At 38.8% G+C, this 14,517-nt stretch overlaps 3 protein-coding genes across 7 annotated transcripts; 1 reads left to right on the top strand and 2 right to left on the bottom strand.

Annotated features, from left to right (window-relative positions):
- The first annotated feature begins 4,572 nt into the window (after nt 1-4,572).
- On the top strand, nt 4,573-6,760 carry LOC131429640 (tRNA (adenine(58)-N(1))-methyltransferase non-catalytic subunit TRM6). The gene is made up of 2 exons (XM_058593896.1): nt 4,573-4,780; nt 4,838-6,760. Exon 2 carries the CDS (start codon nt 4,844-4,846, stop codon nt 6,137-6,139), a length of 1,296 nt encoding a protein of 431 aa, XP_058449879.1. The 5' UTR covers nt 4,573-4,780; nt 4,838-4,843; the 3' UTR covers nt 6,140-6,760.
- A 168-nt stretch (nt 6,761-6,928) lies between these two features.
- Nucleotides 6,929-10,855, bottom strand: LOC131429641 (diphosphoinositol polyphosphate phosphohydrolase 1). Of its 5 annotated transcripts, none has more exons than XM_058593899.1 (5): nt 10,340-10,855; nt 9,168-9,509; nt 8,600-8,755; nt 8,116-8,539; nt 6,929-8,046 (listed from the first exon to the last, which is right to left on the bottom strand). In XM_058593899.1, the coding sequence occupies exons 2-4, from the start codon at nt 9,264-9,266 to the stop codon at nt 8,165-8,167; spliced, it is 630 nt and encodes a 209-aa protein (XP_058449882.1). In that variant the 5' UTR covers nt 9,267-9,509; nt 10,340-10,855; the 3' UTR covers nt 6,929-8,046; nt 8,116-8,164. The 5 variants fall into 5 exon arrangements, with proteins under 5 accessions (XP_058449882.1, XP_058449885.1, XP_058449881.1 ...); XM_058593902.1 differs by having other exon boundaries at nt 6,929-7,225; XM_058593898.1 differs by having other exon boundaries at nt 6,929-8,539.
- A 734-nt stretch (nt 10,856-11,589) lies between these two features.
- Nucleotides 11,590-13,704, bottom strand: LOC131429196 (uncharacterized). The gene has a single exon (XM_058593247.1). The coding sequence runs from the start codon at nt 13,702-13,704 to the stop codon at nt 11,590-11,592; it is 2,115 nt and encodes a 704-aa protein (XP_058449230.1).
- Between the last annotated feature and the right edge of the window lie 813 nt (nt 13,705-14,517).

Raw genomic sequence — 14,517 nt, 5'->3', positions numbered from 1 at the left:
CTGTTCAGACCTTTTGTAATGTTTTGATGTATGCGATTGATTACTTCGTACCAAAACGGTCCAGACGAAATTCTCGGAATCCGCCGTGGCAAACTGTCGAATTAAGACATTTGAAAACTTCCAAAAGAGCTGCTCTGAAACAATACTCCAAACATGGTGGATATGTTCTGCGAAATCGTTATGTGAAGATAAATCAGATATACAAAAAAACCGCGAAGCGTTGCCATGCACGTTATTTAAATAATATACAACGTACAATGAAATCTAACCCGAGAGCTTTCTGGAAGCATGTTAATGAGCAAAGGAAAGAATTCGGTTTGCCATCACAAATGCAATTCGGAGATCGTATTGGTTCGTCTACTCAAGAAATTTGCCAGCTGTTCTCGGAAAGGTTCGCAAGTGTTTTCTCTTGCGATTTTCTATCTCCGCAGGAAATAGCACGCGCCGCGAATAATGTTCCTGTATCCAATTATGCTTTGCACTAGACGTCAATATAGACGAGGAATCGATACAAACGGCAATCGTTGGTATGAAGGCTTCCACCTCTGCAGGCCCAGACGCCATACCAGCAGTCATCTTAAAGAAATGTTCAACCGGGTTAATTGCCCCCCTTTGCCGTTTATTTAATATGTCACTAGCTACGGGAGTATTCCCCAACTTATGGAAAGCTTCATTCATGTTTCCGGTCTACAAGAAAGGAGACAAAAGAGATATAAACAACTACCGTGGTATAACTTGTATAAGCGCTATCCCCAAGCTGTTCGAAAAAGTAATACTGACTCCAATTTTCAATCATTGCAAGCAGTATATCGATGATTCCCAACATGGGTTTATGCCTAAGCGCTCCACAACCACCAATCTATTATCCTTTACATCTTACGTGACCAACGCCATGTCAAATGGTTTTCAGACGGACGTAATCTATACCGATCTTTCCCTCGCCTTCGATAAAATTAACCATGACATCACAATAGCAAAACTGGATCGACTTGGTTTTGGTACAAACGTCCTTCGATGGATACAATCATATCTCAGGAATCGTCATCTTGTGGTTAAAATTGATGATTGTACTTCGGAAGAATTTGTTGCAACATCTGGAATTCCGCAGGGGAGCCATCTCGGCCCTTTGATCTTCTTGCTTTACTTTAACGACGTTAATTTTTCTCTGGAAGGACCGCGCATATCTTTTGCAGATGACCTCAAGATCTACCGTGTTATTCGCACCTTAGAGGATGCGACGTTTCTTCAGCGACAATTGGCAATCTTTTCGGATTGGTGCAAATTGAATCACATGACCGTTAATCCAGAAAAATGCTCGATCATAACGTTTACGAGAAAAAAAGTACCTTTGAAATTCGAATACTTTATTGAGCGATTCATGATTGGTAGATCGACGTGCATCAAGGACCTCGGCGTTTTTCTTGACGAGCAGTTAACATTCAGGCAACACACCAACTACATTGTGGCTAAAGCTTCTCGCTGCCTTGGATTCGTGATGAGAATGGCTAAGCATTTTACGGATGTTTACTGCTTGAAATCCCTATACTGTTCACTCGTTCGCTCTACTCTGGAATATTGTTCAGCTGTTTGGAACCCTCACTACCTCAATGGCGTTAATAGAATCGAGTCGATTCAACGTAGATTCGTTCGATTCGCTCTTCGCCGTTTACCTTGGACCAATCCTCATCAACTACCGAGCTATGAAAGTCGCGGATTGCTAATCGGTCTAGACACACTGCAAATAAGACGGGAGCTATCGCGTGCTTTAATGATAGCAGACGCTTTGACTGATAGAATCGACTGCCCCACTTTGCTCCGTGAAATCAACATCAATGTTCGTCCTCGAGCTCTCCGCAATAACGCTTTTCTTCGACTTCCTTTACGCCGCACTAACTACGGGATAAACGGTGTGATTATCGGCTTACAACGGTCATTCAATCGAGTGTCATCTGAGTTCGACTTCAATCTTTCACGGCATAAAACAAGGACCAAATTCTTACATAGTATTAGAATTAATCATTAGGACCACATCGTGTCTGTTGATTTTACAATAAATAAATAAATCAAAGAAATTGAACAATGCAATAATTGTTTTCGTATTCTGAAATTATATCACAGACTAACAGACATAACAGTATGAGTAAATTCTTATAAAAAATAATTTTTCGTGATGCACTAGCTCCACCTATATTGTACTGCGCGAACTATTTACTATCTGTACACCCCTTGTGTTATATAAAATTTTTATTACTAGTTGGTTTCCCCTCGTTTGTCAACACCGATCAGCTCGTAACAATAAATTATTGGATTACGTTGATAATATATTTAACTTTTTCGCGATGTTGGAAGGTAACCATTTATTTGACTCAACGTTGTTCATCTACACTCAAATAAAAATTCACGTTCGATTTACTTGAAAAATCACGTAAAATGGTTTCAAATGTCAAATTGAATATTTTACGTGACGGAAATGAATGTTATACGAACACCCCCTAAAATGAATACAATCATCACATAAGGTTTACGTGAATTGACCAAACGTCAAACAATCTACGTGAATTTCAGGTGTGAAAAACTCGATTTTGAAAATGGCGAGCAATGGCCCTCAAAGTGTAAGTACACTCAAATAAAAATTCACGTTCGATTTACTTGAAAAATCACGTAAAATGGTTTCAAATGTCAAATTGAATATTTTACGTGACGGAAATGAATGTTATACGAACACCCCCTAAAATGAATACAATCATCACATAAGGTTTACGTGAATTGACCAAACGTCAAACAATCTACGTGAATTTCAGGTGTGAAAAACTCGATTTTGAAAATGGCGAGCAATGGCCCTCAAAGTGTAAGTACACTCAAATAAAAATTCACGTTCGATTTACTTGAAAAATCACGTAAAATGGTTTCAAATGTCAAATTGAATATTTTACGTGACGGAAATGAATGTTATACGAACACCCCCTAAAATGAATACAATCATCACATAAGGTTTACGTGAATTGACCAAACGTCAAACAATCTACGTGAATTTCAGGTGTGAAAAACTCGATTTTGAAAATGGCGAGCAATGGCCCTCAAAGTGTAAGTAGTGTAAATATTTGCGAGAAATGTTATTTAATTACAATTGTTTACTACATCTACCGGACCATTCCAGTATGAAAGTTTCCATGTGTTCGACTGGACCGAGTGCTTGCGTGAGTTGGGAAGTTTGAGGCTCCTTCCGAATGCTTCAAACACTGGAGAACTGGAACCATGTATTTCGACTTCAACCTGCATCGGTAGTGTTGTGTGAGTTCTCGTATCTCGACTTCGGCTTCGGTTGGATGACAGTGACAACACGATTTATTAAGGCTTTCCGATTCGAGATCCCACGTTATTAGTTGCTTTTTATTTTCAGCCATTAAAATTCTATGCTAATTTTCTGAAATAAATGTTTTATTTTTCATTTCCTAGATTTATATAAGAATCTGAAATTTCCCTTTTGACTTTAACCAATATATAAAATTATAATTCTCTGGTATCTAAATTTGATATGAACTGATAGGTAAATGTGATATGAACAGTATATTACATCTTACCTATGAAACAGGTAACTCTTACTGGATTATACATTGAACAGCTTTTAAATGCCAGTCCATTAAAACCTACGTGAAAAGTAGGGTGGAAAATATTCACATAACTTTTCACGTAACTATAACATGATTATTATTTTGAGTGTAGACTATTTTTTATTGTGTTGGTAGTTTTCACCCGAGATTAAGTGGCGGCAGATTAGAAGCAAGTAAATATTGTAACAAAACGGGTTCAATTTTGTCTTGCGTTGGAGGATGAGAAATAGGCACAATTATGTATATAGTTTTGGCAATATGTATTAAATCTGTATCCTGCATGAAATTCGCATGGACGTATAGGGTAACAGAGGTATTTTGGCCACTTCATATATTTTGGCCCACCTAACAAACTTTATCGATTTTATCGGATTTTATCCATGTTAAGTACCCCATGTTGCATCAATTTGATTACCTATCAATATTAAATTACCTATTGCGGGAGGGTTTTTCAAAGATATCACAACATTTGGTGGATATTTGTACAAAGTGGGCCAAAATAAAATCAATCCTAAAGTGGGCCAAAATACCTCTGTTACCCTACAAATCAATACATTACAGGTAATTCTGTATGAATGGCAACTCTGTTGGTAAATGAAAAAAATAAACACAGTCTAGATGACAGACAGGATGTTTTTGATAGGGTAACGTGGCGCCATCATGACACATGTGAGTACTGTCCCAAATAAAGGAATATTCGAAATGACCGTTAAAATGATTGAAGAATCTAATTTGAGTGTCCTGTCTGTTAGTCTGTGATTATATCATCCAATCTTTTCAAATGTAACCTTTTCTATTCAATTATTAATACATTCGACACAACGCTTTTAAAGAATCCACTAAAACTTTTCAACCATTAATGAGTTAAATTTTAACAATTTTATTTGCGAAATAGGGTATTATTGATACTCATTAATGAGTAGTTTCATTTAACGTGTAGAGAAATTAAGCCGCCATTTTGTCGGATTTACAGACTTTTGCAAACCTTACGTGAAGATATTTAAAAGTTTTATTTGGCATCTCTGTATGTTTGTCAACTTTTCACATGTGGTTTGGTGAGACAAATGCAGTTGCATCGAGTTCCAAAAATTGTATAGTTGCTGAAATGTTATTAAATTCAAATATAAAATATAATTGATAAACATTTGGAATATTTGTACTCCTGACAGGTATACTTTTTAAGATATAAAAATTTTGAAAGTTTCATTTAAAGATCATCTTACCAGGCATCAATGATGGACACGATCAAAGTTGGCGAATATCTTGTTATCAAGCGGCAAAAATACACCAAATTGCAGAAATTTACCGGTTTGGATACCGTGGTGCATCTAGGGAAGGACCAGATAGAATTGCGTTGTGCTGCAGGGCAACATTATCACACAACATTTCAATTAATCGCAAAGGAAGGTAGAAATAAACGACTCTTCATATTGGATCCTGTGCCAACTGCTTCGGAGATACGAAATTTGAAAGAACTGCTAATAAAGGAAAGTGGCGTGGATAATAGAAATATTGTAGATAATCGAACCACACAAAATTTATCAACGGAGGAAATTCTAAAATTACGAGAGGAATGTGAGTCTTCCTCGGAGGTAATCGGAAAATTGGTAGAGAATTCGAAAAGTTTTGCGACGAAAACTGAATATTCGCAAGAAAAGTATTTAAAACGGAAGGAGAAGAAATATTTTGAATATGTTCAAATTAAACGACCGTCGATTAGACTTATTGCCGACATTTATTGGCGATTGGATGCTGATAAAATTATGGCAGTTCGGTTTGATACACTCTCTCAGATTATTTCCTACAGTGGAGCGTGTGGATTAGGTAGATTTTTGCTTTATGAGTCTGGCACAAATGGTTTACTTCCTGCAGCATTTCTAAATGCTCTTGGATCCAATACAGAGGCAAAACTTGTTCACATGCACCCAGGAAACGTAGCTCAAAAGCAGGCCATTCAAGCGATGAACTTTACATCTGAGCATTTGGCCAGATGTATTTCTGTCAATATTTATTCGGTGTTGAGACATTATTATCAGGAAGGAGAAAAGGAAACAGGCGAAAAAGACGACACACGTGTTATCAAAGTAGAAAACAACGAAAATGAAACAGAATTCGGTGCCGGCGATAAACGGAAAATTGATTCTGCCGAAGACATTGGTCCAGATGCGAAGCATCCCAAAATCGCCAACAATAAGAAACAGCTATGGGAATTGGAAAACGAGAATGCTTGCGAAATAATGAGGGAAAAGTTTGATTCGTTGGTTGTTATCGCCAAAGAACATCCCTACAACATCATTAAATCATTACTTCCGTTCGTGAAGTCCGGCAGACCGGTTGTGGTGTTCAGTACAACGAAAGAAATATTGCTAGAGTGCTTCATGGAATTGAAGGTCAGTGCGAATGTCACCTTCTTACGAGTTACATCCAACTGGATGCGAGAGTATCAGATTCTGCCCAATCGCACACATCCGAACGTTGTTATGTCCGGTAATAGTGGGTATCTGCTTACTGGGTACACCATTCGATAGCCGGATTATGGCATTCATCGAAGATAGTTTTAAGCCATATTGTTTGAACAATATTTCAAAATTATACTTTCTATAGATAAAAGTACATGTATAATACTGCATAGATTTTTTTCTTTTTTTGTCAATATGGTGGCTCTGAAAACAGCTGCTCAAACTCGTTCAATTTGTTAGTAAATATCAATTCTTGGTAACCAATCATTGGAAAGCAAACATCAAAACAGTTTCATGTTCTGTATCGAATTGGCTATGGTCAGAATTAGAATGAAACATTTCCACCTAGAAAACACAGTGTTTGCACTTTTAATTGTTAATACCTTTTTCAACTAACAATGAGTGGTTGTAGTTCCGACCATAGAGAGGCATCTAACGAGTTAAATGCCGTTTGGTTCAACGTGATACGTGCAATAGTTTTGGAATTCGAGTTACGCCCGGTTAGAAAAACGTGATTTCGAGAAAAAGCCGAACAAAGTTTTTCTTCGCGACTAATCGTGCCTGGGCGCGCACCGTATCCCATTTTTTCTACAAACTTCTCGGTCGCGTGTACCCTCGGGATTAACTCTATATTATTTCTAATAGCATTTTCTAGCAATTTACGGAAAAATCGATTTTTTCATAATTGTTTGGTTAACCGGGCCTTAAATCAGTTATTTATGTACATTAAGGAGGAGTTACACAAGAAAAATAGTAGACAGAAAGAATTGAAAGCATTCAGATGCAGAAAAAATAGAACTTTTTTTTAATAAATTCAAATACATTTGATGCATTTTTTTGCTTAAAAAAAATGTTTCTCCCTCACATGGTTTCTTCTGACAATAATTACATTATACGGATTTTATATCAATAAATTATCATAATGTATTATTCGTATAAGTATTCAAAGTATAATTTAGAAATTCTAATATTCATCACTTTCTTACTTTTTTTTCCCGCACAACTTGCATTTTCAGGTGCATTTCAACCAAAATTGAATCTGTTTTTTCGATTCTCTATCAGCAACTGTTCGACTTTGAAGCTCTCTGAAGTAGTTCAGCTTGTCTCTCTGTTTCATTTAATATCCTTGCGCCATCTTATGCTCGTTGATCATCGCTTGCAAATAGAAAGTAAACTCACAGTTCATATTATTCTTATTTCAATCTACTGTGTGGCATAAAATTAGTGCAAAAAAGAGAAGGCGGGATCATGTTACATAGAAACTAGTCAATGTTCTTCCCTAAAACACAGTGAGCATGGTATTTTGTTTAGTTTTTTTCGTATGGAAGCTGCTTTCTGCTTGGCTCAATGCGATTTATCTGTCTTCCAGCATGTAACTAGTTTTAGAGCTTATGAATAAGGATGTTACTTGCTAGTTATCTTTTGTTTCGTGTTATTAACATTTTTATTACGGGTAAACTTTCAAATATGATTTGTATAAACGGAGCTCCATGATGAAATGTTCCATCTCAGCCTTCTTCGTGTGCTGGCTTCAGCATTTTGACAACATGCCTTTTTACATTCATGTTTTATACTGCGAGACAATATATGAAAACTTCGTACGGAATTTTTGCGATGGGCTGATAGTATATATCGATCTAAGTCATAAAAAAAATTTTTATAACTCATACTTCAATATGGTAAAAATCTAAAAAGACTTTTTGAATTAATTGTATGTGGATCTTTCTCAGATTTTACGACAGAAGAAAGTATAGCTACAATTTGTAATTAATGATTGACTTTCTTGATACAATTTAGATTGAGGAACGGCAGAGGTGAAAGTATTTGGTTTTGAAATAGCAATTGATTTGCTTACTTCATCGTGTGCTAGATGCATATCACTAGACTGAGGTTTTCAATTGAAACAGAACTTCAAAGCGATGAATATAGTTGTGCTGATGTGCAAATGGCTGATGATACTAGTTGGACGTTTGGTCCTGGTTGATAATAAGAGGGCGGAAATGAAGGCAACATTTAGTGGAACAAGGAATTGTATTCTGCCTTACCAGCTTGTCTCTAGGTTCAAGAAGCAAAATAAACCGAAAATTAAATGACTTAAGAGTCTGTCCCCATTGTAACATCCGGGTTAGTTGTAACACTCTCCTCTTTAACTGCATCTGTCGGTGCTGTTGGTGGTAACGTAATGCTGTTTCCATCGACTATACCTGTTGATTCCCCTTCCGGCTCGTTGTCCGGATCCTCCCCCACCACATGTAAGCAGTTTCCTGTAGGAGATGAATTATTTTTCGAGTTGCGAAGCTGCTGCAGATAATGGCGCTGAGTTGGTTTATGTAAAGCTAGTTGCGTGAGAGCATCATCAATCGAAAACCACTGTCGTTTGCGACCAATGGTTTTGGAATCCTCCCATTCTTCGAGCTCCCTTGTGACTACCATAACGAAAACCTCTGTTCGATGCATGTGTTCTGTATTCTGAGATTGTATATATTTTGTTGAGTATAAAAAAAATCTAAGGCAATAGTCGGTACTCACTTCAAAAATTCCTAGACATCTTCCTAGCTCACCAACCACACCAGCTTCCTCGAGAACTTCGCGACTAGCAGTTAGTGAGGATTCTTCTTCTGGTTCAACACCGCCACCTGGAACAATCCACAACTCTGGACGGCGTGATGATGTTACCAATAAGACCTATAAAAGAAAACAATTGCAATAACGAAATGAGTCTATGTTTGAGCGAAATTGTCAGTCTACAAATATGAACATATATTTTAAAACTAACGTTATTTCGACCTTTTCAATTTCAAAAGAAAAGATTTGGAAAGAAGTATGGTTGGATCATGGATCAATTACGTTCTTATTTTACTTCAGATTACTATCTTATGGACTTGGAACAAAGCTGCAGTCAATCGTGCCAGTGGTTGCTGAAAATTTCAAATTCATTCACTGGTGATTGGAAGTTTATGTTAGTGACGTTTTTGGAGTCTTAACATCTTTGCAAACGATGCCACAAAAGTGTACCCGCTTTAAGGTGTAGGTTTGAAAGTAAGCGGTGTCAATTGACAATAGAATATTCATTTTTGAATTTAGAACTACGACTTACCTCTGCCTCCGCCTCAGAACGTACGCAGATACAAGCTGCTCGACGTCGATACCCGTCCTTGTCGTAGATTCGAGTTGAATTTGGCTTCTCTTTGACCATTCTGGGCTAGGAAAATGTCCTATGCAGCTGACGGACTTTTCTACGTAGTTTCTACTATATTACTATTGTTATCACTTCAATTGATGTGCACAAACTATGCAAGAGTCGAGACCGGTGGTTTTCCCGGAAAGTTTTACCATCCGAAAGATATTTCAAAAGTTACCCACTTATGCACGTTGGTTTCGGCTCGGGAACTCCAAAATAATAATTGATTATTTGCACTAATTCCTTTTTTTCTAAAAACTGGAAATGAGAGCAGATGAGAAAAAAATACGCATTTATTATGGCTAATTTCTAGAACTATATGAATTAATTTCAAAACAAAGCTACACTCTACGTAATGTTAGGAGACTATTGCAAGACTATTGATAAACAAGTCGAGTGCTCATCGGCGTTGCATGGCGGTATCCAATTGATTTTGTATGCGGCGCGATGCAGTCTAAAAGCTGTACTTTACTATAATTTCCGTTAACCCTACAAAAATTGCCCACAGACTTGGGTAACAATACTTGATATAGCTTAAAAACTACTTCAATAATTACTTTGGCAAATTGGTATCACAAAACCTTGATCTGTTCTAACGTACTTTGTTGTCCTATCTCTGACCACTTCCAATATACTTCATATGTTGGCTAAACTTGCTTTTCTTTCTCTTCAGTAGCAACTGACTTGTAGTGAAACGGGTACGTGTTTTCTTACTATTATTTTGTTATTTCCTGACTTATTCTTGACGCACCTTTCGTTCGTGATGCGAACATGAAGTAACAATGGTATGACAAATGTCGTCAATGACGATTTTGGGGCTAATGGATTATACCATCACCGGCGTTTACTGTACACTAGAGTGAGCTCTCTTCAACTAACTTTCGAAACAGTCCATCCGGCTCGAGTAATATTCAAGTTAGAAAATGATCCTAGGTCAAGTTGGACTGTTATCAATCACATCCGCATGGTATATTACCTTTAATCAGTGAATAAGCTATAATTTTACTATTTGTCGTAAATATTCACTATTCCTTCGCACCTGCCGTCATAGTTGGAGAATTGCTGTATTAAATTTAATTCACACTCACCACCTAAAGAGGGTTCCTGTTCCCTCGTTCGATAAAAAAAGCGGCTAGCTACAAATCACGTTCAGTTTGTTTTTACTAATGTGTGCTGACCCCGGCAAAGCATCCATCTTAAAAGGTTATTTTCGGTCGAGAATTGCTTCTCTTTGCACTTCGCAAGGCTCTGAAGTATTATCTTTTCAGGAATGCTGATCTGCTTCGAACTCCAGTATCTAATAGCAGGAATCAATTATGGCAAATTCAGCGGCTAAAGGCTCAGTGACACAATTTTTCACCGAAGTTGACACTTCCGGAAAATGCTTATTCAATAGCGACAGATTTTTGTTGATGGCAATAACTGTTCATTGATTACAAACAAGCGGTGTGGATTTGCAGTAAAATTACGCTCTACACTTCATCCACCAGAACAGGAAAAGTTCTTGAATTATTTCGGCGGTGATGGAAAAAGTACACACACAACACGGGCGAGTAGACAACACCGTCCGTCCGTTGTTTCGTACTGCGCGATCCGTTCCAGCGTTGCCAGGTCATTTTTCCAAAAATCTGTATTCGGCGCAAAAATCTATCTGTACCATATCGGTATCAGAATCTCATCAAGTTCACGGAAATGTCACCAATGCATATTTTAATGAGCAAAAAAAAAAACGTCTCGTAGCAACCTTTTCTCCTGTCTATCTGGGCTGTAAACGAAAATCGGTATTTATCTGTACGATCCGTGAATTATCGGTATTTTGGGAGTACATATCTGTATTGCGGTATACAGGTCAAATATCTGTATAAATACCGATAAATCGGTTTACCTGGCAACGTTGATCCGTTCCGTTCCGGTCACTGTCAAACTCAATACGACATTATTTGACAGTTCGATGACATTTTTTGATACACTGAAAAAAATGTTATGAAATGATAAGCTGTTTTTCAAAGAAGGGCGAATCTTGCAAAAATGAACAAATCGATTTTCTCTCTCCTACGAATAAATGCTTCCACTAAGAAAAAAACCACAGTAACCGTAACCTGTTTTTCATGGTCATTTCAACTATATGCTTAAATAGTAGTAACAATCATGATCACCTACCATCTGTATTCTACAAATCACTACATAACAAAGACTACGACTTGACTAAACTATTTGTATTCATGGCTGTTCTGGCATGGTTAGTTAGTTATCTCAAGTATAGGAACAAATAGTTAGTTATCTCAAGTATAGGAACAAATAGTTAAAATCACAATTCCTAGTAAGGTAAAATTGCTCGCTAGCGTCTACGAATACGTGTAGCTGAATATCGTTGGATTGTATTGACGATGTTGTTTTCGTTCGATAGCACCGAGGAACGGAGACCTGTTTTCAATACGCTTAACCATGTTTTCCTCTTTGTAAGCTGTTGACCGGTTATCATCTCATCCCAATCAATGTTAGAGCGCCAAATATCTTGAAGGAGGACTTTAATGAACATCAACACGTTTGCGAGAAGGCCTAGCGGATCGTAAACCGACATGAGTGTACGCAGAACTTCACGCTTTGTGGGGGCTTGCTCTCCAGATAATAACTCCTGTCTGCATCGTTTGGGGATTCTGAAGGTAAATGTGTCACTGACGGTGTCCCACCACATACCCAGAACTTTCTCTGTAGCCAACTCGCCTGACTTGTTTAAATCCTTCTGTGATGAGGTTTGCGCGCCCATAGTGCCTACCACCATCTCCGAGTTTGACAGCCACCCTCGAATCTCAAAGCCACCTTCAGAGTGTATGAATTGTACGTTTTGCGCCAGAGAGACTGCCTCTTCTTCTGATTCTGCACTGTATAGCATATCATCCACGTACGTTCCTTTACAAATTGCCTCAACTGCTTCCGGAAACTGGGTTTTAAATCGTTCTGCGTTTAGGTTTATTACATACTGTGCGCTGCTAGGAGAGCAGCTTGCACCGAACGTCATTACCTGCATGACGTAAACCGTCGGAGTTTTTCCTGGTATTCCTTCATTCCAAAGAAATCTCTGGCAGTGCTGATCTTCGCTGTTGATTCGAACTTGATGGAACATCTCGCGGATGTCACCTGATATTGCTACACGATATTCGCGGAACCGTTGCAGAACGTCCGGAAGCGATGTGACCTGATCAGGTCCCTTCAATAGAAATGAGTTGAGAGAGATTTGGCCTACCTTGGCTGCAGCGTCCCATACAATCCTAAGCTTCCCCGGTTTGTTGGGGTTGACTACCGGATAGATCGGCAGATACCATGAGCGTTTCTTGTGCGTAATTTCTTCTTGCGCTGACAGCTGACGAATATATCCCTTCGTCTTATAGTCTTGAATTTTCTCATGAAGACTTTTTGCCAATTCTGGTTCACGTGCCATGCGCTTTTCTAGGCATTTATGACGCTTCAAAGCCATTTTTTTACTGTCTGGCAATCGAATATCGTCATACCGCCACAAAAGACATGTCTCGTAACTTTTCTCTAGTCTCTTCGTACCTTGATTAAGCAACATAATCGCTCGCTCGTCGTCTTTAGAAAACAGAATCCTCCCATTACGCTGTATTCCGAGGCTGTCCAAGGCGAAATAGTTTTCAACGGTCGAGTGCAGCAGCTCACACTGACAGATATGGTAGCTGTGAACACTATCTCTGTTGGTTGTTGCTGGTTCTACTACCGAACATGGCCCGTAGATTAACCAACCTAGCCGTGTCTGTACAGCGGTGGGTTGATGGACACTTCCTTCTCTCGACTCAAGTGGATATTCTAACCTACAGTTATCAACTCCCAGTAATATACGAGGTTTGACTCCGGTACATGATTCGATAGGCACTCCAATTAGATGCTTGTAATGCTTAACCAGGTCCGAAGTTGCTATCGATTGAGGTGGTAGATCTAGACTTCGTACAGTGTGCACCTTCTGTAGACGAAATCGTTGAGCTGGGCTTTGCGCGCCGGCTATATCTACTGTACACTTTACTGAATCTTCTTCGTATCTACTTTGACCACCAGTCCAAGAGATACACAAAGGGGTCTTTTCACCCTTGAGGTTCAATTCTTCCCACAAGCTGTGTTCCATCAATGTAGAAGTTGATCTAGCGTCGAGAAAGGCGTATGTGGTAATTGACTTCTCTTTTCCGTGTATGGTTACTCGGATGTACTTGAGCAGAACTCCTCCAAGAGAACAATGGTGAGTGTTGCAGGATACGTTAAGCGATGAGCTACTAGGATTCCGTCCACCGTGCTTGCTGTCATCGTGCAGCAACGGGTGATGGAGAAATCTACATCCATTCTGATCGCACGGAACTCTCCGATCACAGGATCTAAAATGCTTAAACAGACATTTCCGACAGATCTTCTTCTCGTTCACCAACTCCCATCGCGCTCTCAAAGACATGTTTAGGAAACTACTACATCTCTCGAGGCCTTCTCAATCTTTGGCACAAGCCATGCATGTTTTGCGATTCTCCTCCAGCGGGTTTTCCAAGTGTAAATGGACAAAGGCTTAATCTTTTCGGGTTCTCTTCTCGATCCTTTGCGGTTTAGACCATCTTTGTGGTCGAATAACTCCACTTAAAACTTCTACCATTTGCCCTAGCCACTCGTTGAACTCTAGCAGCGTATTTCCACCTCTCTCCCTCCGATAAAACGCCCAGTTCATCTTTAACGTTGAAGGTAAAATGTCAACTAACTCTTGTAGCAACGCGACGTTGTATAACCGTTCATCCATCTGACACACCTGGATCATTGCACAAAGATTTTGTACTTCTACGCCAAATTCAACGATCGTTTCCATTTTGTCAGCTTTCGGTGGAGGCAAAATCCTTACTCTGTGTACCATCGATTCCACTATCGACTCAGGATTACCGAAAAGTATTTTCAGTCGCTGCAGTGTTACCGGAACGTTATCAGGGTGAAGAAGTAAACTTTTAACGGAGTTCAATGCTTTGTCATAGAGACTCTTCTCAAGTCTATCAAGCAACTCGTCGTTTCGAAAACCACACATCCTACAGGTCCTTTCGTACGCTGCGATGAATCGTGGCCAATCTTCAGGATCACCACCAAATTTTGGCAAGTCTTTTACTGTCTGTCTCGCTGCCAAATGACTACTAGTTAGCGGTATTTCGTCAATATTACATCTCTGTTGATTCAGGTATGTATTTATGCGCGGGGTAGTTGTTACCATTGGAGATTGTCCAACAACTTGATA

Source organism: Malaya genurostris, chromosome 2, assembly GCF_030247185.1.
Source record: "Malaya genurostris strain Urasoe2022 chromosome 2, Malgen_1.1, whole genome shotgun sequence".
Classification (NCBI taxonomy): Eukaryota; Metazoa; Arthropoda; class Insecta; order Diptera; family Culicidae; genus Malaya; species Malaya genurostris.
The sequence above is the reverse complement of the archived record's forward strand: the minus strand, read 5'-3'. Positions and strand labels throughout refer to the sequence as shown.